Source organism: Anas acuta, chromosome 9 (assembly GCF_963932015.1).
Source record: "Anas acuta chromosome 9, bAnaAcu1.1, whole genome shotgun sequence".
Taxonomy (NCBI): domain Eukaryota; kingdom Metazoa; phylum Chordata; class Aves; order Anseriformes; family Anatidae; genus Anas; species Anas acuta.
In genome coordinates, this window is record NC_088987.1 from 6,386,530 (window position 1) to 6,408,992 (window position 22,463).

The 22,463-nt window shown below is 34.9% G+C and overlaps 1 protein-coding gene across 13 annotated transcripts in view; it reads left to right on the top strand.

The window, feature by feature from the left end:
* Positions 1–22,463, top strand: part of NAALADL2 (N-acetylated alpha-linked acidic dipeptidase like 2) — a 430,872-nt gene that overhangs the window by 301,683 nt on the left and 106,726 nt on the right. For all 13 annotated transcript variants that reach the window (XR_011099258.1, XM_068691739.1, XM_068691746.1 and 10 more), the window contains 2 exons: positions 13,663–13,806; positions 20,137–20,229. Coding sequence is in view for 12 of the 13 variants with exons in the window: in XM_068691739.1 (XP_068547840.1) it covers positions 13,663–13,806; positions 20,137–20,229 (237 nt within the window). In the remaining variant the exon portion in view is untranslated. The remainder of the gene's footprint in view (positions 1–13,662; positions 13,807–20,136; positions 20,230–22,463) is intronic.

The following is a 22,463-nucleotide window of genomic DNA, read 5'->3' on the forward strand; positions in this document are numbered from 1 at the left end:
CCTATTCAAGATACATATACAATGTTTAACAGAAATATTTCTGTAAAATGTTAGTGCACAACTCCAATTGTCATTGCAAGACTGACTTCCTGCATACTCCCAGCCAAATAATTGTGCTGTCAAGCTGATAATATGTTTTCAAAATGCATTTGGTCCTAAGTGTTACTTGTGCAGAGTCTCTGAATGAATTCTCTTAGTATTTTGTATTTGAAACAAATACCTTCCAGTAGTTACTTGCAGGTGTGTTCCATATAGAATGGCTGCATCTGCCAACCTCAGTCAAACCTCTGGAATAGCTTTCAAAAAATGTCTTTCTAAATTGTATATAGACAGGAAGCACTACAGATTAAAGTATCCTTGGTATAGAACTTCACAGAATGATGTTAAAGCTAATGAGGGGTTTAGATTTAGAAAAGTTGCTCTGAAGAGGCACTCAGAGTTTCAGAAATTCATCTGAATTATTTCAGTTTCCAGATTATTCAATGGACTAATTACTTCTCTTAACTGAAGAACTTTCCAAACCTAGGCTGCCAGCTCAAGTTCAGGTGTAGCTGACCATTGTTGAAAATGTTGAGTTATCTGGCCATAATAAAATGAGTTTATCCTGAGAGAAAACAAAAGGATTTACATCAGCTTGTGCAAAAGATGCCATGTGCATATTTGTTTGAGAGATGGGCTAAGGAGGATTCAGTACAGAATTTGTCCTTTCCATGAAGGATTTCGTACACATCAGTCATATCTTTAAGGAGTTGCTCGAAGTTGCCTATATGGCTAAGCAATACTTCTTTAAAAGAAACATTTTTCCAAAACCTGTAGGAAACTGTAAAGATGATTTCAAGAAGCTTTTGATCTACATTGAATGACTTCATAAAGTCAGCCCTGGACATGATCTGTATATTCTCAAGAAATTACATGTTTAGTTACAGCTTTGAAAAATGCAATTACATGCAAAATACAGAGCACACAACAATACGAAGGACTTCAAGTTAGGTGAAAGATAGTTAAAAACAGTAGTAATTGAGCTCCTGTATGTGTGTCTTTGTAGAGCTTTGTATTGTGCTGACTAAGAACAGCACAGGAACAGAAAAAAATTAGTTCCTTTTAAAATGAAGTTGCCAGAGTTGCAGGGAACCCATAGCAGCAAACATACTCCAACTAGCAAGAGAAAACAACACCAGTTTTCATTGGATTTTAAATTGATTTGTCTCTGGCTGCTTTTATTTCTTTGGACTTAAGCTAGCGGTTAACAGACGGACTTTGAAATATCAGCTCACTTACAGCCTGAGAAAATTATTGAACAGATTTTAAAGGGAATAGAATTAACCCAATGAATCTAAGGCCTTATTTTTATTAATCTAAGTGTCTTATCCTGTTCAATAAGTTCTGATGAGAAAATTATTATTTAAACAATCAGGTTTGCATACATAACTCTAAATCTAATGTTGTGATTAAGTTATATAGGTTCATAGATACTTGAAGTATTATCGATACAGGCCCTATTCTGTCTGATTATAAGTACAAGATAATTCTGTAAGGAAATTAAATATTAGCCTGTAGCAAATTCATATTAATATGTTAAAGAATTTGGGTGATTGATTGTTTCAGGTTTCATTTTTCTGGGTTTCCTCTCAGCCCTTTAAACAGTTCTCAAGAGGCAGAGACACTTTTTCAACTATCAGCCATAAGTAAGATCGGATTTATGACAACAGAATCAAATGAAGGGGCAATTTTATTAATGAACTTTATTTCTTTCATTTCTGTTTCCTCTAAAATCAACTAGAACACGGTCTTTTATATACACATCTACTTAATTAAAATGCATTTGCCACCTCCTCAGCAGCTAGCTTTGTGACACTTTACTCAACACTGATGGGTGAGTAAATCTCTGCAACTATCAAGAAAGTAATGGAACATTTTTCAAATGCCTTCTCTGGACTATGTCTTCAGTTGATTTTTAGAGGCAAACAAATCTTAGAATTGCTTCACCAGATTTAGCCAAAACTGAATAAAAATTAATTTTAGTTAAAATATAGTTGTAAAAATGTAATTGTGCTTCTTCACCTAGTAAATTTTGCGTGTTTCACAGTATTTAATATCTTTTCCATGTAATTATTATATTGGTGTTTGTGCAAAAGTCATATATGAAGTAAAGACTCAGTAAAAAACTCAGAGCTATCTACAGACTAAAGGAGTATTTTTGCCCTCTGTTCTGTTATTACTTAAATATTAGACTTGTTTACTGCAGTTGAACCACAGGCAGTAAGATGAAATTATGAACTGGTAATCTGAAATCATGTGAAGAAATACTTGAATTTTGGCCTTATAATGAACAGCAATGGAGAACTAAACCGTTCAGTCAGTTCTGACTCAATGACTTAAGTGCTCTCATACAGCATAATATTTTTGAGAATGAAATGCTGTTAGCAGTGAGTGCATGGAAAAATAATATTTGATCTCTGAGTGGCTATAAATATTTTTTCTGAGCAGAAAACAGATATTTGAGGACAGATTGCAACTTTCTTACAAGCCTATTGGCACAAAATAGTTTATTATACATCTGCAAATTCTAGCTTGAGCATGTGTATGAAATACAGTACCTGTAACAATAAAGAACAATGTTATGTATTTTAGGGGTAGTCACGTAATATGTCAAGTGTCACTTTCATGGAATAGTGTCAACAGAATTTTCAATTATAGCATCTGTTTATTTCTACCAGTATTGAGCAACATATGAAATAACATGGCATTAACAATTGTGATACATTCCTTTTGTGCAAATTACTGCTTTGACCCATAGTGTTGTAATAACCGATGTGTTTTTCTATTTGTATTCCCTGGTTTCTTGCATTCTACTGCATTTCTATATTTGTTTGTCCCTTTGCCTATGAATATGAGGGAGTCAAGGGCATCTATTATCTACTGTAAAGTTGTAGTAATAGCTTACTGACTTCATTCAACTGTAACTTCAGGCAAAAATCCGTGAAACTGAATTGTGACAATAAAGTAATAGAATCAGAATAGAGATGACATTAGGATTATATTTTCAGACGTTTTGAAATAAGTGCTGAATTAGATTTACACTAATGGTTGAGTGATGTGGGTAATACTGTTGTTTTTTTTTTCCCATTGAAGAAATCCTGTGCAAGGCTAAAGGCACAAATACAGCACTCATGAAGAGTCAAGGAAAAGTATTTACCCCATTTTTTATTATTATATTTATATTATATATATATATAAAACATATATTTATGCTAATTTTATTAGCACACATTGGAAGCTAAATTAAAAAGAGCTTTGAAATAATTCGAGGAAGAGAAAATAGAGGTTTCATTCTTTTATTTAAATCAATTAAGATTGGTAACCTTTGGGTTCACCAACTTAGGAGTTCCCTTTTGTATCAAAGCAGCTCAAGTATTTTATTTTAACTCATCCAATAAAGAATTGAAAAGATTTTTTTTCAGACTGTTCATTTCTTAAGAACCTGAGATCACAAAATTCCACTAAAAGGTTACTGCCGAATGAATACATTAGTTTATACATAACTAAGTTTTCTACTAAGTGAAATGGAGGTTAAAAACTACAAAAAAAAAAAAAAAAAAAAACAGTGCAGTGACTGTGTGATAACTCTGAAAAAAAAAGTTTAAAAACAAACAAAGGTATTTTTTTCTAAAGGGTAAGTGTACAATGCAGGTAATTTACAGCTGTGGAAAAACAAACTGTAGCTGGAAGTCGCATGGCAAATAAGATTTGGGTACATATTTTTTATACTTGTGAAGGTTTCTTTAAATTGGGTAGGAAATATATTTTATGCAGAAATATAATAGTCATCAGTAAGGAGTTGCTGTAATTCAGAGAAGGCAAATGTCAAATGATCTCTGACTTTTGATATAAATTTCAAAATATGATTTAGATGATCAAAAGGGATACTTTCCATTTAAATTGGATTTAAGTAATAATTCAGGCTGGTTACAATATTCTTATTTTCTACATACTTTTAAAAGCTATTTTTGACAGTAAATAATCTTCATTATATTTGTGTAATTGCTGATTTTAATTATTAAATACTTACTTTGAAAAATAAGACCAACTGACATTCTTCAAAAATATGTGCAAGAATTTCTATTTATCATTGCCTTAAAATTTAAAATAAGAATTAAATATTATATTCTGAAATGATGCTGCTACTCTACCCATCTTACCAAAACTTTTTTTTTCAAGAATAGCCAAATTTTGTGTGTGTATATATATATATATATTTTTTTTTTTCTTTTGTGATGATCTTATTTTCTTTTGATCTTGCTAACTCCAATTGTCTTTGAATTACAGGGGTTTTAGCCTAAATATTAACTAGCTTCTTACCTCTGGTATTGCAACAAATTCAATCATTTTGCATGCTTATCTTGTGTTCCACAAGCTCAGTTGTGTAAGTTACCTTAGTAAGGATGCAAAGCTTTTTGCAAGAGGCGGTTCAGGAATTACACAGGGCCAAGGACTCCTTCACCCAAAGTTTTGGATTAATACTCACATATAATGTGATCTTGTGCACACAGTAAAATCCAGTTCTCTTGGGTATGTGTAACAGGCTTCCGAAGCTGAATTCAGCAGTTATGGTAGTCAGTATGAACACATTCAACGTTTCAAATACTTAAGCAACTTATTAAGTAAATTAAATACCAGTATTTGCATCTCTTAGGAGCACTGTAAATAGATTATAGCTTGTTTGTCTCTGTTCTGTAATCCAAGAAACAAAACAATACATGCAACAAGGATTTCCATAGATTCAGAATTTTGGGATTTTCTGAGCATAGCTCTTCCTTTCACTCCGTAGTAGAAACTGGATTAATGACAGGACTTGAGAACATCTATATCTTCATTCTGGAAAACTGTCATTTGTGCCTGACTTGCCAGGATTTTTACCTTCAGTAACTGTAATCAACTTATTACTGGTACATGGGCAAATGTGTATCCATTGTAGCTAATCTTGCAAGTGAAAGATTAATGAATTTAAAATGAATTCAGAACTTGGAATACTTCCATTCCAATCTGTCTTTTTAAAATTGTTGATTCCTCTTCTCTGTATTTAAGGATAGTTCTCTTTAAATTTGGTGCAAGCCCTTTAGAATCAGATATATCCAGATAGAGGTTTGGTTTTTGTTTGTTTGGAAAACTTTTCTTAATTGGTGGGGAGGGTCAAGTGCTGGAAGAGGTTGCCCAGAGAGGTTTGGAGTTCCTGTGCTTGGAGTTGTTTGAAAGCTGACTGGGCGGTGTCCTGGGCAGCCTGCCCTGGGTGGCTCTGCTTGGCCTCGGTGATCTCCCCAGGTCCCTTCCAGCCTCAGCTGTTCTGTGGTTCTGCCATTGTCCAGACTCCTTTCTTTGTTTAGGGACCACTAAGAGCCTTCGTGTAAGATCTGTACAGTGCCCTCTGTTTATGTTTCAGTCTTTTCTGGTAATTTTATATGAGACTATTATCTTTTCCGTCGGGGATTATTTTCATAAGTTTTGCAGATGATGGCATATTTGCAGTTCAGAGTGCCAGGATGGAAACTCGCTAATTTCTCTGAGGAGAAGCCTAACAGATGGCAGTCAAAGGAGAAAGTAAGGGGATTTGTCTTACTATTTTTCTCACAACTGAAATGCTAACTAAGTAGCTAGAGTTACGAATGAAGAACTTCAGAACTATTTTGCTGATAAAAAACAAATGTGGTCGGGTGGGGCCACAGAGCCATGTGGGATGTGAAGAGAAAGCAATGTAGGCCATCCTGATCTGACATTCATTAGCACAGTATGGAGACAGAGGACAAAAAACTTAAACCCAGCTGTGTACCTTAATGCCAGAATGCAGCCTGAATGGTTACTTTCAGTCAGAATAGCCATACAGAATAAATGTAAATACCTCACACACCACTCCAGAAATGTTCCAAAATACCTGCTAAAATCTAATCGCTACGGAGGTATTAGTCAACAAAGCATATGTAAACTCCCATTTTATTACATATTGACAGATACATTGATTTGATAAAACCCTTGCGGGAATGAAACAAAATATGCACAAAAGGCTGATTCAGTGTGGGCCCTGAGATGCAGTATTTAAACTAGTCCTTGTTCTGACAAAGACGTTCTTGTTGCTTTTGAATCTGATGACATATTTGTGTGCATGGAAGCATCTGTCTGGTAGGATCTGACCTGTGATTAACATCTCTGATTAACATTTCTGATCACTCAGCTATTACATGGTTTTGAGAGATTTACCAGTTCTCTTATAAACCTGACCCTAACACAGCAACAAAAGTATTTTTTATTTTTTTTCTGTGTGAGGATTGGATTATCAGGATCTATTTTATTAAATGTAAGGTGACATGGTGCTCCTTCACAAGTCAAACTAGAAGTTAAAGGGAAAAAAAATGGAGAAAGTTAGAAAGCACGTGGTGTTTTTTTTTTTGTTTTGTTTTGTCTAGTTGGTATTTGTAAAGCTGTAAATAACTTTTGAACTGATGTACAACTTTACTGTTTCTTTGTCAAGAAACATCATTTCTGTGGTTCAGAGGATGAGGATATCCTGTGTAATTATGGTTTGACAGTACAAGGCTTTAGGAGACTTACCTTTTGGAGGAATTCCTGCCACCTTCTAGTCCCGATTTACCTCTTTCTCAGCTGATTTATCTGCTGAGAGCACTGCTGTGATACAGGTTAGGGAACTGATCTAGCTTTAAAGAGCTTCAACAAAATTTGTTGATCTGGTTCGCAATATGGCCACTGAAACAATCGTGTTGGCACAATTAATGGCACTGCTGTGCGAAGAGAAGAATGATTAAAAAGCTGTGGGAAAAGGGGGAGACTTCAGAACCCCTTGATGACCCCATATGTCATCACGACAAAGTCAAAATGTGACTTTTCATAGCTTCAAACAAATATGGACGAATAAATCAGAGATATATATTATTGTAAGAGAAGCATAGCATACTGCAGGTAGTATACACAGTTTTACTTCATGTTGTTGACCAAATATATACAGACAACAGGCGATTCTGAATCATTGCAGTGTTAGCTGCATGCTATAAACAAAGTAGCTGGTATGCTATACCTGTCACTTTCAGTGCTTTCTCAGTGATTTCCTATTTCCATTCCATTCCTTGCAGAATGTTACAGGCCTTTTATTATTTTTAATAATAATAAATCTTATTATTGTGGGTAAACAAGACTTCATGCTTGTTTTTAGCCAGAGCAGTCATTTTAAGGATAGTATATGTAACCTGCTGTATATTTTAGCTGATGCAAACATCACTTTAACAAGGGAGTTATTTCACTACTTGTAGTCCTGATCATCACTGAAGGGAAGGAAACCTGCATCAGACTCTCATTTCCATGTTTGGTATTTTTTTCTTCTATAGTGGCCATCACCAGTGTAAAAGAACAAGGTTTATTTCACGAAGGAGCAAGCTATTGGGTCAGTCCATTAACTCTTGAAAGAGCCTGAAGCTGCTTACATCTTGAAGTGGTGAAATGATTCGTATAGGAAGTGCTTTGTGTCTTATCTGTTAGTGTGACTTCACGGTTCCACTACCAAGTCAGTGCACGCACTTAGTGGCTACCTGGATCCCTGGAGGAAGCTTTGGTTATGCTGGATTCTTCTGGGCAAATGTAAAGTACACTGACTGATACCAGTTACTCCTCATTCTCATCATTGCATTTCTGTCAGTCTTTTGAAAAACCCAAGAGGGCTTGTTACTTGCCAAGTACTCTAACTAGCTGTAAACTAGAGGAAAGCTGCTTGCTCACTCAGAAGACCAGAGCTGCTTCATTATTGTCACTGCAGGTTTTCTCACTATGGACTGCTGCCAGACAGGAAAAGGAAACCAGTATCAAAAACTGTGTAAGGTTTGGCTAGGATATGCCAATGCAGTTAGAAAAGGCAGTTCTAAAAGGTATGATAACATTTGTTTTAAAAGAAACACTTCTTACCTTGCGGGTACACAGCATTATGGAAGTGAATGTAAGGTACTGCTGGTCAAGAGCAGCGTCTCTATAAACTATATTCTATGCTATGAAGTTTGTAATGGGTTTCATGCCACTTACATAGTACCTTACCCATTGCATACTTCGATTTTTTCAAAATTCTTGATTTCAAAAAGTACTTAAGGGAACAATCCAGCCTTGCAGTAGCAGAATGAGGGATCCAAAGTCTGCTGTGTCCGTTCCAAAAGAGCAGGCCAGATTCACCTGTCGGAGAGCCACAGCTGAGGGTGTAAACATGAGCCAGGGTTGTACCCAACCTGTTCCATATGGACAGAAGGGATGTACCCAAGTATCTCTCAGTCACAGACCAAAGTGTGCTCTTTTCAATGAAACTGGTAACAAATTCCATAACTTGTTTGGGACTTAGATTCAAAATGTTTTGCATTTCAGTTTTAAAAGCTTCCACTGTTGATTTGTGTTCTCTCGTACACACACACACACACACACACACACACACACACACAGACACACAGACACACAGACACACACAGACACAGACACAGACACACACACACACACACACACACACACACACACACACAGACACACACAGACACACACAGACACACAGACACAGACACAGACACACACACACACACACACACACAGACACAGACACAGACACACAGACACAGACACACACACACACACACACACACACACACACACACACACGCTTCTTTACAGATTCTAGTTCAAGAATAGTTGTAACAGTATAGTTAATAGCCTGGGAAATATTTTCTGGGAACAAATAAGTACATTTCAAACATGGACTTGAAGATATGCAAGTTTTACATTAAGAGAATGATTTTTTAAAATAATGAGAAGCTGAAGTATATGTCTGATACTAACACTTAGGATTATGCAGTAATTCTCCCCTTCTGTTTTGTGTTGTTGCTAGGATATAAGAATATGCTTTAGCTGCTTTTAATATGTGGAAGAATTGTTCTTCCCTTTTCAAGACTTAGTGGTGACACCACTTCAGGACGTGTGAAAGGAAAAAAATTACTTCCATGTCAATGGGTTTAAAAGAAATGTTATATAATTTTGCTATATTTTGGCCACTTACTTGTCATTTTAATGATTAGTCACTATAACAAGCTAAGTGGAAAGGGGTATTCAAAGTGATGAGAGCATTGTGAAAAAAAATGTTTTTTTGTTGTTTTGTTTTTTTGTATTCTTGCCATATTTATTAAACATTTTTAGAAGGGAATGGGGAGTAATAAGATGGTTTTGCATCAATGTGTCAAAGCAGTTTTGCTTTTGCAAAATAAATGGAATCAAAAAGCAACACATTTATCTTAACGAGAAACAAGACTGACAGAATGTTTAAAGTACATTAAGTAGGCATTAAGACAAAGTGATTTTTAAAGAGACAGGGGAGTAGCTTTTTTTCTTTTATATTGATTACGCACATGTCCTTGAGAGGAAGGGGAAAAGATGATAGTAGATTCTGAAGGTATATTTTCTTCTCATATCAGCTGTAAAATTCGTAGTTTTATTTTTAAGGACAACACAAATCTATTCAAGGAGACAGTCTTGGGTAATATATACCCAGATTAGCATCCACTCCATTGATTAAATGTTATGTAAACAGAATGCAGTGAATATGCTTTAAGTAAAGCAACATAGGTATGTTGTTTGCTTTTTCTAAGTATTGATAAGTCTTGTTAACTGTTGGGAGTTTATCTCAGGTTGTGTCATATATTTTTCTTTTAAATTCCTTAACTTTTGACGTGATAAGAGTGTGAAAGCTTTTCAAGTGTTTTTAAACAAACCTGTTTGTCCATCACCAGCGTGAACAAACATTTTAAAATGTTTTTCAGGTGCTCTCTGAATACTCTCAGTAACTTGTTTTCTTTCTGGCTGATCCTGACTGCACCTACATTGTGTATTTTCAGTGTTATGTGCATATACCTTTCACAGATGCCAACTTTTTTCTCATCCATATCTGAAATCTGTACATAGTTTTAAGCGTTGCTTGTCCATTTGCGAATCACAGAATCATGCATCATGAAATGCAAGCTGCCACAATGCTGTTGTAATTGGCAGAACAGTTCATCATCTCATACTTCATTGCCTGTAAAGCCGCTTTGCAAGTCCTAAGTTGTGGCGGCTGTTAAAGTCCCTGGTTACGGAATTTCAAAGATTTTTATTTAATGTTTTTTACAGAAGAGAGGCAAATGTTTTTCTCTTCCTGCATATTAATACCAATGACTAGTGAAGCAATGTACTTTTAAATTGACGTTTTTCACATTGTAGTTCAGGTGGATAATTCACAGAGAACCGGATAAAGACATAACAGGAAAATACTTGTTACCACTTCTACTCCATAGATGTCTACTCAAGGTTGTGCTGGTATCTTGATAACATTTTCCTTCACCAGTTACTTTTCTCATCCATGCTGATACTTTGAGCTTATATCTCCCAAGATACCCTCCGGATCTTAAGCTACCCTCCTGCCCATTAATAAAAAAAAACAAAAAAACATTCTTATTTCTGCTTTAAGTGTCATAGGGTGATCAGTGCCATTTTTGGTACACATAAGTCAGAATACCAGTTTCCATAAAACATTACTTTCTTTGCTTTAGAGAAATAGAGGAGGAGCTATAAAGTTGACTTATGTACAGAAAATAATATATGTGACTTTTGATATCCAAACACTGAGCAGATTTGAGTTTTCCCAGATTTTTCTGTACCTAAGTGCTTGGAGGAGAACATCATCATTTTTTCTGGATTATCATTCTCACTATATCAATTTACAGCAAGAAGGGACAGCCAGAAATGGTTTATTTTTCCTTCTATGTTCTAAGAGTGAATTTAGAAAGGAGAAGGAAAAAATAAAATCTTATTACTGCACTCAGTGAGTTTGCAAGCTGTAGCAGATGGGAACATTTTTGTGTAAGAGGTTGGACTGGATTTGAATTCTAAAAATATCCTTCAACCCAAACCTGCAATTTGGTGTAAGTATGACTATACTCATACTAATGCCATTGGAAAATATACAGAAAGTCATTGGGACTTGCCTTATGAGAAAGTGGGGCTTTCTGGAGCTATTCATTGGAAGACCAAGGTGCAAAAATAGCAGGAGAAAGAAAAAAAAAAAAGCCATCTTTGCTTGCACTAACGATGTGACAGTGCAAGCCTTTTCTAGCAGTATTAATTGGAAGTGTGATGGGCTGTTTTTGTGTTTTTTTTGTGTTTTTTTTTTTTTTTTGTTTTTTTGATGAGAGAGTCATATCTCTATTAGTAGTACTGCTCATGAACAGCATTGCAAACAGCTGTCACTGAAGGTGCAGCAAAATAGCTGCTGCACAGCAGAATTACGATTGACAATAGTGATGCTGTTTTAGTACCTAGAGCCACTGATCAACTGGTGGCATCTCCCTGGAATAAGTACTCCGCAGTCCCTTCAGTTTGGGCATGTGGTTAGATAAACCACAGATAAACCAGGGAAGAATAAAGAGATCGTTGTGACTAGCTTCGTGAGATTCAGTGGAAGCCTATCGGCTGTTGAATACCTCAGCAAAGCAGTGTGAAGGTTTATACATTCCATGTACAAATGATTCAAATGCTTATGATGTGTCAGTTTTTATGTCTCTGTTTTGGTTGTGGTTTGTACACTATCAAATGTTGACAAAGGGCAGTGCAGAAGATATGCTGGGAATGCATAAATGGCAGATTACCTCTTCCACAGAAATGCATTGAACTGTTCACTCCAGGCAATTGAATGACAGAGCCATCTTATTTGACCAAATGCACTTTATTCTGTCTTTTATGCTATAATTTATTCTCATAGTGTTCTGTGAAGTCCTGCTTGAAGTTTCTATTCCCAGCATAAAACTGTTTGTCAAATTTCCATTAGGCTTAAGGTGAAAAATTAATGAGCCATTCACTTCAGATATTTCAAAACTAATACTGCTCTATTATTAATGCAGCAGAAAGTCAAAGATGTGGGTATATACAATTATGGTTCAGTGTTCAGTCAGACTTTACTTTTTTGTTCTGTAAATTTTTTGGAGAGATCATTAAAACAGTGTTTCAGGTCATAGAAGGAATTACTGTAATGAATTTTATAAGTAAACTTTTTAGACAGTTTTATTTATTAACTTTTTGTTTTATCAGATTCTGGCAGAGAGTTACTTTAATAAGCAGATAGTGATGAAATACTGTCCATTTAGTCCAAATAAAACCTCAACCTGAGTCACTGGAAAAGTAGGAGTATAGTCCTCACTTTCTGTGTCAGAAACTTTCTAAAGATTACCATTTTGTGCGCCCAAAATAAATTTAAGAATTGATTAGCATATTTTTCTAACTACATTCCAGCATGTTCTCCAGAGTCCTCCTTGAATTAATACCAGTTTTAGGCCTGGCATGGTTGGATTGTTAGATTTGCACATAGTAAGGAAGTCTGCTGCTTAAATCATTTTACTGCTATAAAACAAAATTTTAATTACAAGCAAAATCTCAATTTTAAATTATTCTCAAAGCATTTGCTGAGCTCACTGATCCCGAAAGCACTATGCTCTCCAAGGAGCCTGGCATCCAGCAGAGAAAGGTCAAGTGAGAACCTCACAAAGTTCTTCCAATATGTTGGTTTCCTTGCGAAGTTGAGCTACACTGTTTTGTCCTTGGTACCAGACCAAGCCCATAACTACTTAAAAAAAAGACTGGAAGATTGTGCTTTAACCAGTAGCTCTGGAAATCTCAAAATTTTTCAGTATGAACTGTGTTTTACTGGGGAGATTGGTCTTGGATCTTTTACTTTTAAGTCCTGATCATGATGCAGATAGCTTAGCTCATATCTCCTAAAAACAAAATACTCTTATAATACTTGTCTGTTATATATAAATACTCTTATAATACATGTCTGGCAAAGAGAAAGTAATCCTTATGTTTTTCTTTAAACTGCTTATTAATATTAATTTCAATGCTTTTTATGAAATAGTTTAGATCAGACTGTATTCTTTAAAGGAGAGGGTGTGTATTCAGATTTTCAGGCTTCTGGGTATATGCAAGGAAGCACATCTCATCAAGCTGTCATACATCATCAGCACATGTCCTCTGTGGCGTGTTTCTTTTCGGAGTTCTCACAAAAGCTTTTTTGGTGTGATACCCCACCCCTTAAACAGTGTATTGCTAAGTAGCACAACTTTTGTAGTATTTAAACATCTGTAATATTCCAAATCTGCAGCAAAACAAACAACCTTATATGTAGCAGCATCATTTCATGCAGGTAGATACTTGGATTTGATTTCAGGCAGTTTAAACACCTGCCTTTTCCCAGTAACACTGTATTTGAGACTTGAGTTATTGCTGATCAGTAATTCTATTTTTTGTGGATTCCTTTAACCAAACACTGATTTCATTTTTTTCTTAAGTCACAATCTAATATCTGCTTGAACTCTGACAAGCTTCTTTCTGGTGGAACTATTCCCTACACATTTTAATGTCTATATGTAATTTTGTTGTATGTGTTCTCGAAGGAAATTTTTTCGGTAAGGTAAGAACAAAATAGTGGCTGATTATCTAAATCCAGATTTCTTGAGCTGTACTGTAGATGTTTGGGTTACTTTATTTTGTTTAGGCCTTATGTAGAAATCTTTAATTGTAATTCACTAAATTGCTGTTTTCTTTTTGTTATTTAAGATGGAAGCTACAGACAACATCGACTGAACCTCACAACATTGTTAGTGCAACCAATTTCTGCAGTACTTGCCAAAAAAATCATTTCTGTACCTGAGAACAGTATCCAAAAAGATAGGTGTGTCCCCCTTCAACTGCCAAGTACAGGTAATAATTTTTAAATAATTTTTTCTCCTAAAAATGAAATTGTCTTCAGGTATTCCAAATTTGTTTTCTCTAGCAGTGTATAGCTAAAAGATGTAGCTGATTATGAGTATGCTTTGCTTAGCTGCTTTCTAGAAGAGATTATAAAAAATAAAAATTCTGCTCCCAAAAACTGATAGATGGAAGTTGTGTTAAGGGGTGATAGATATCTGGGAATTACTACAAGAGAGCCATGAAAAAAAAAAAAAAAAAGTATTTGTTCTTTTATCTTTAGCAACCTTACTCTAGTTAGGTCTAACTTTCAGAAATGATCTCATTTGCCAGCTTTCAGCAAATAAGTCAATATCTGGAGTACAAAGTCTCCTTCTTAATGTAAGGCATTAAGCTCTAATTCTTGCTATTGACTAAAGAAATCCCACTGTCTTTAGGTATCTTCACTAGGGAGATGTTACTAGGGCTGCACTCCTTTGTTTGTTAGGCCTAGTCGGACTACTTAAACATTAAGGCACCAGGAGCAGTATCTTTTTTCTGTCTCTAAGGTAATACTATAATTCTAAACAGTGATGTGTCTTTCTGTGTTCCTTAATTTGTATCTGCCATAGAATAAACAATGTGTTGTTGTCTGGACCTTCAGGCATCTTTTTGTTCAAATTTCATCAGGAAAACAGTCATCATGATAAGAATGAAATACCTTGAATAGAGCTAGATGTAAAGAAAGAATGCATTCAGCTTATCTCTTCCGAGATAATGCTATTAGCAAAGTCATACAGATTATAGCTTGAATAAACTTACTGCTTTTGTGAGGGAAAAAAAAGTGAGAATAGAGTCTTCCAGCAAAGATGATGCACAGTGTTTCAGTGAAGGGAGAAACACTTTCCAGATAACATTCCAGAAGAAATGCATATATAATTAGTAATTCTTTCTTGTTTTTTTTTTTTTTTGTTGTTTGCAATAGTCTATCTTTCACCATTAAAAAAAAATGCAGAAAAAAAATGTGCCTTGTGCCTTTTATTATAGTGCCTGTTTATTTTAATTGATATAAAGCAATGGTCTTGGCAGGGAAGAGGCAAATTAAAGTAGCCACTTATCCTGCACTAAGTACAGTGATGAAAATGGTAAAAGCAAATCTTCAGGGCAACCATTGTACTATCATATATGTGCTGTATCACTTGTTTATTGCTTTTGGAAAGTCACAGTGGAATAGGAATACAATAAAACAAGACATAAAATAGGTTGGTTAATTTTATGACTTGTGTTGACATTTGTAGTTATACATATCAAATGGAAAGGCAGCAAGACCTCGTGCTTCATGGCTTAAGCTGCTGTTATCAAGACAAGTATTGCTCTCCATGTATGGCTGATTAGATATTTTAAAGATGAGCTGATTTTCCCCGCAACCAGTAAACAAGGATGATATAAGCAGGAAAAGGGCTTTTTTGGAAGAACAAGAGCTTAACCATTCCAAGTAGGATGTGTGAAGGTTGCTAATAGCATACGGGTTTTCAACAGCTGAAATTTGTAATGTAAGGCACGAATGGGCTGGCAAACTCATTTTAGAAAGAGAAAAAGCTCTGTTGAGTCTGTTTCTCAAAAAAAGCTTGTTTGGAGGCTGCAGTGTAGAATCACCTAAAGGACAGCTTATTCTACTTTTATGCAGTCTGGCAGTCTAGAAAGAACTAACCCATGTCCTTCTCATTCTGGGTGATCACAACTTGTTTCTGATTTCGTGTAACGCTTCTTAACCACAATAAACCACATGCAATTTTTTATTTTTATTTTTTAGTCTTAATTTATTGAGTAAAGTGGCTTTATAGTAACAAGCCTTGCTTAATTCTGTAATGCATTTATGATATATTGTGCTTTGAAATAATTCTATATGCTGGAACATATAGTTTGCTGAAGTGTTCAGTAGCAGCCTTAATAGAAGAGATAAAAGACTGCTTTCATGATAAGAAATCTTGTATAACTATCTAATAATAATAACTAAAGAGAATGTGCTGAACAGAGGCATATGAGAACAGTGAAGGCTCAATTTGCAGTCTTCCTGTTGATTGGAAGAAGCTTAAGAGAAAGATTTCACTTCTGACGTAGAATTCATCATTTATCTGTCAAAAGAGATGAATGTGCAATTCAAATGATTGGTTGGCTAAAAATTTGTTAGAATAAAATGATCATCATTCTCTCATCAGTATGTTTCAAAAAGCTGAGCAGCAGATTCATCAGTAATGATTAAACATTTATATATAGTTTTCTCACATTGCCTCTTTATTCCCTTAGCCTTGCAGTTTTCAAGAGACATAACGTGACAGAGGGAGTGGAAGGGTATGGAGAGAGACATCTGAGATATATGGGATACTTAGAACCTAGAAAGTGTAGAGTGGGAACTGAAGTCAGTTGTTAGTTTTGTGGTACTTGAAGTTGGTAATTAGATTTGCTTTTTCTTTATTATGGTGTGTCATCATTAATCCCCACTTGTCTAAAATTATGTGCTCCCATGAACTTTTTCAAAAAATGGGCAATTAGAGTATTTTGAGTATTAAGTGCTTTTCTTCATTTAAAGACCTATACTTGAACCTAATTGATAATCAATTTAAAATACAAAGTAGAAAAGATTTGGTACTCAAAATGACTTGTGATGAAATACTATGGACTATCTAAAATACGTTTTTCAAAATCAAGTAAGATTTCAAAAACATCATAACTATACAGTCTAATATGGCAGTAGTTTGGAATTTACTCAGGTTCTCTAGAAACTGTCTAATGAAAATGAAGCACTTTTCCAAATGATTGGAAAATCTACTGGTATATAAGCATTTTAACGTATTTGCATCAAATGGTCTGTTTAACAGGATATTCTAAATGTTATGTACAAGTCCACATTATTCTGTACAGTATCACCAATAAAAGAAATCTGTAATCTATTTGATTATCCATTATAGGTAAATCAGTTATGGTGTTTCTGAATTGAGTGTTGTTAGTTCTTACTGTTTCATCATGCTCTGTGATACTTGATATTACCTTAAAGCCTCAGGTCTTGGGGCGGGTAACTTTATGAAAACTGTAGCTTTTGTTATTAAGCAAATTATTAGCCTTCAGGGAGGCCTGAAAAGCTTGGTAGTGTGTGCCCAGAAAGTTGGCACTTGAGTTATTAGAGCTTGACATAAAGGTTCTTAATGACTTGAAAAAGAAACATGTTGAATGTAATTTTATCCTGACTACCCCAGGTGAATTTGTCTGCCCTAAAATAACGTGGCTCTGGAAGTTTGGTGATGTTTCAATGTGTTATTTCAATTGTGATTTCAAAGTGACATATTTTTATTCAGGTGTGGTTTGTGCTGATTTCAGCTGGTTTTATATACGTGTTAAAAACTGATTTGGAATTATTCTATATAGTTTGTTTCCTTGGTATTCTGAAACAGCTTCTGTTTGTATGATCTAAGAATTGTGCTTTTGGAATACCTGAATTCAGTTAGTATTTAATGCTTCTGCACTTGAGTTAAATGTGCATATGGGCAAATTTTTATGTGTTTATAGCAAAAGTTTGGTCAAATGAGTTCAGTTTTCAAACCTGAGTGACTAATGAAGCTTTTTTAAAATCGAGTACTACAAGAACGATCAGACAAGAGGTTGATATAAGTGCTTAGCATGAGCAAGATTCAGAAATTTAACTAATTTGTTTGAAAGTTAATCTCAAGATCACTTGCTTCTATGTTGGTGTAAGTGTGGGATAAAGTTTAAAAGAAAAAAAAAAGCATAACTTATTTCTTAGACTACTTAGTTTAAGCTCCTCTGTAGTTCTAAAACTGTGAGTCAAATGAGAGAGAAGTAACCATGACTTTTTTAAAATAGGTAATTTGGAGAGAAGATAGTCATTTGCCCAGAGATAATGTACAGATTTCAAGTTAAAGAAACAGATCAAAAATACGGACAAAATATAAATACTTTTCTGTGCTTCTACTTCAGTCATAGCTTTTGGTTTACATAAACTCAAAGTGAATAATCTTAAGCAAAAGTCTCCTCATAGTTTTCCAGAGAATACAGAAAAAAAAGAAAAAAAATGTCAATACCTTTAAAATATGGCATTAGGGAAGTGATGTTTGTTGTCAGCACTGTCAAAAGGGGATTAAATTTCACTTCTGCTGTATTCTCCAAAGAGTGCTTTCAGCCTTTTCATCCGGTGGTACTGAGCCTTTAAGCCCAAGTCACTTTAAGCTGACTAGTGTATTACATGACTATTAACTTCACTATCTGATTCCACAATATGTGTGTTGCCAGGACATAATTTTCTATTTCTTCTTTGTGAGTTGAACACTGCATAGCTGGTGTTGATTAAGGAAAGACAACTTTGCCACTTGTCTTCGAAAGGGTTTATCTTATTTTTCAAATGGGGCCTAAAGAAATACAATGGCTCACATGCCATGAGCTATTTTCAGATTTTTTTAAACAACTGAAAAAGTTAAACAGGTAACAGTACAGTGCTGGAAGCACTCTGGATTAATATTTTTTAATTAAATATTTTAATAAAATTCTATAATAATATCTGTAGATTTATAGAACAACCAATTCATCATCACATGCTGTAAATAGACTTTTCTTTCTGATGTAAGTTACTGTAAAAGTTAATTAGAACTTGAACCCAAACGTATCCATGACAGATCAAAATATTAAGTTGCTATGATTAATTACTGCAAAGTAATGTGCTGTGGTTTATTTTTAATGAACTGTGGGTGGCTTTCATATTCTTCGCTGTTACATTCTAGCAAAGACAGAGTTGTCACATGGAGGCTGTTTCTACTTTTAACAAAGAAGGTTTTGTCTGAGTAAAAAATAAAATAAATATTCTTGGTAAGCTTTTATTTTTTAAACATTTCCTAGCTGTTGTTTTGCTTTTCTCAAATATCAGCGAATAGTGAATGAAAACATACTGAATTTTATGTTAAGAGAATTTTTAAGTAAATTTACCAGCTGAAGTACCAGCAAATGAACCCTGAAGAAAAGTTTCATAGAGATGCATAGTTTTTATTTTACATGTTGCAGGAAACTCCCTGCTTGATTATTCTACATATCTCGGGAGAGAAATCCCAGAAACAAACTGGTAGCAGCATGTCCTGGGGAGGCCAACAGCTTAGGTGATAGAGAGCAGAGTGGTCCATGGAATAGTTTAATTTTGGTCTGTGGCAGTCAGGATGCGGACACCAAAGGAACGCCAGCCCAAATTGTGCTTCAATTGTCTTGAAACACAGGTCTGCCATGGGGCTGGGGACATGCTCTGGATGTAGGGACCCCCCAAAGGACTGGGAGGACTCAGTGCCTGTTGTCAGACCACTGCTAGCATTTAAGTTAGAGCACTTTAAGACGTTTTTGCTTTTCTCAGATAGAAGTTATGACCTTTCAGATGAGATGAATGTTAATACAGTCTATTATAATGCAAACAAAGCATTTGAAAGGTATCTGCAGTTCCCTGTAGTTAAATGCTTTGTTACCTTGCCACAAACTCCAGGAGTTAGAGTGGCTAGCGTGTCCCACCTGGGGGATGGAGGGAACAGCAGGAACTCGCAACAAAGAACTGTATGTTTTTTAAAACTATATTAACTCAGATATTTACTTTTCTCTGGCTTAATCCTGTGCCACAGTCTTAACTGGCATAGCTATTTTGGCAAGTCTTATATATTGGCAGCTTCTGGAATCTTTTGCCCTTGTATTTATACCATTTCTTCAACCGATACCAGCTAAGCTGTCTGTTGGCATAAATTCACAAGTACATCACCAAAGGCTATGCTGGTATAGTGATTAGTAATGCTAAGGTGTAACTTTTCCTTTCTAATTTAGCACACAGTTTTTTATGTTCTTGCTATTTTTTTTGTTTGTTTGCTCATTTGTTTATTTCCATAATAATGTAATGTAAAACAGGTATAATTCTGTGGATGTTATAGAAAGACTGACTTGGGTGGGGGCTTAGGTTAGAGAAACCTATGAAGATTAAGACAACTTTCCTTATCATAGGATTATGTAAATCCTACTTTTTTTTTCTTGTTGTTTGTTACTACTGTGTTCTGGCAGCATTTATTGGGTGAATTGAATGTTCTTTTTCCTCAAGGAGCAGAAACATCTTCTGAGACTCTAGTTTTAATCCCCACTGCTAAAATGTGTCTAAGAAAATACTGTATTATGTCATGTTTTAATCTTTTATCTCTCTTTATTACCTTTTTTCTTTGTTTTCTCTTTTTTGTTGTTGTTGGAGAGACTTATATCTGTGGCCTGTGGATTTCTTGCTTGAATAAACAACAGTTTAACATTTGCTTAGTTTTTTTTTTTCATTTTATCTTTTGACAGAGAAAAAAATAATCAGTCTGAATATTCAGTCAGTCACAACATACAGGACAATTTCTAATGTTATTGGATATTTAAAAGGAACTGTGTTTCCTGGTAAGTAGCCCCTTATCATTTCTACTGATTATTTGTTTCACAATGACTGGGAGTCATAGCTGGGGTCACAGTTCTACTTTGCCACATAATGTGCTACTATAGAGGAAGGCATTTGTAGTCTGTGAGTTGATTTGTGAGAAAACAGAACATATGGGTTAAACACAGAATGATCTCAGGAGGTATTATTGTTACAATGAAAGTATTTTCATGAAACAACCAGAGTTTACTTGTAGACCATATTTGTATTTTATACCAATAGCTATGTTGATAGTTTTAATTTTAAAATATGTTGTATAACATGATTTTATTTAACACGTGAGCTGTCTATACAATTTTAGAAAATGCTTTGATTTTATTGATGATGTTAACAGAACTTTGAGTTAAATAAAATGAAACTCTATGATTCAAATCCACAACATCACTGGGTAACTCAACTGTCTCACTGAAACCAGGGTGCAGGGCAGCCTGATCCCTGGCTTAGTTAAGAATCTAATATTAAAAGTGATTACAGTGTAGTACAATCTATGACTAAGTTCTTAATCACAATTTCTGCAGCCTTATTTTGTGTTAGAATCATGCCTTAAGCTAGTTGTATACAATTCTATGAATAATAATTAGTTCAGCATGCCTTAAGAATTAAACAGTAAGATTCCAAATGTAATTGTGATATAAAACACAACCCCCCTCTCTCCTTTGGTGCCGTATATAGGTAACATAATCAGAACATCATAGGGATCAAGATCATCTTGACTTTATTCTGTCTGTGAATGAACTTGCCTGAAAGTTCAAGGGTTTCTGCAACACTAATGAACACTATTGCTGATTCTTAACATACTGCAAAGTGTTGTTGGCCCAATACAATACGTACTGGACAAACCACATCATCATCCAAACAGCCGTCACATTTGCCTTGATTAGTGCTCTTTTATTAGCTTCATAAGAAAGGAGGCAAATTTAGCTACAGTCTAGTCATTTAATCTGCTAAGTGATGCAATGAATGAGACAGAGTAGCTTTACAGTTTATCTCTTCTAGTGAAATAACGACTAAGTTTTGTGTGGGCTCAGTGCTACACTTTTTACCAGATTAGTATTTTTTTACGCAAGATAGAAAGTAGACAGCACAGTGGATTTAATTTCAATAAAGGATTTAATTTTGTAGAATAATTTGAAGTTACCAGTCTACTGTTGCTAATGTTTTGCAAATAGCTGTCAAAGAATTTGAAAGGTAGTAACTGTCATGTTTAGACACGTTGTCTACTGCATTGTGAAAGAGAATGGAGACAAATAAGAAAAAGAATGCATTGGTATCTGTTTAATAAATTATTTATCTTCTCTACTCGTTATTATTGCATTCTTAGTAAGGAGCTACTTTTTAAAGGTAAATTGGTATATGCTTAACTCTATGTGTATATATCCAAAGGAAGTCAATAGGAATACCCACATGTCAACAGTTTACCCCATAATATCTTGCTGAATAAAGGTCATAGAAATTGGCTGCGAATGTAGATAAAAGTGAGGCGTGTAATGCACCATGGACAACATTTCATTCAGGATGAATTAAACCTTCATTTGTTTCTTTACTCTTCCTTGTTGCTATAGCTACACCCTGTCAACTGTTAGAATATCTGATGTTTTCATGGCATTGATTCTCTGTCATTTTGATGGGGTTTTAGTAGTTACACGTACCTGGAATGTTCACCTTTATGTTCCCAGGATTGCAGAGAACAAACCAAATTTATCTTCAGTGTAGCTTAATGAAAGACTGGAGAGCATCTCCAAGAGTGGTTTTTGTTTTTCAGTTTGGATATTTTTTTTTAAGGCATCCTAATGTGCACACACGCTCACCCACCTATGTAGTGGTGATATTATTTGACCAAGACATTAAAAGATTTAAGTGCAGAAGAATGTGATTGTTGGCGGCATGTAAAAATCTCAAAAACATAACATTGATTTTGTAGAACATGATTGAAAATGGGCTGTATAACAAGAAGATAGTGTAAAGTCACTATTTTCAATGATAAATGCCCGTTGTCCAGCCTGTCACTACCCTGAACACTATCCCATCTTGTCACTTTCAAAAGTAATGGATATTTTTTCTCCACATCTTGTCCTTTCTTTCTCTCTCTTTTTTTTTTTTTCTTACCACATGGTATCTGTCTCTACCTGTTTCTGTAAATGATTATGAGAAAGGACAGCAGCTGCCTCTTGTAACCATGGCCATCCTTTCTCCTATG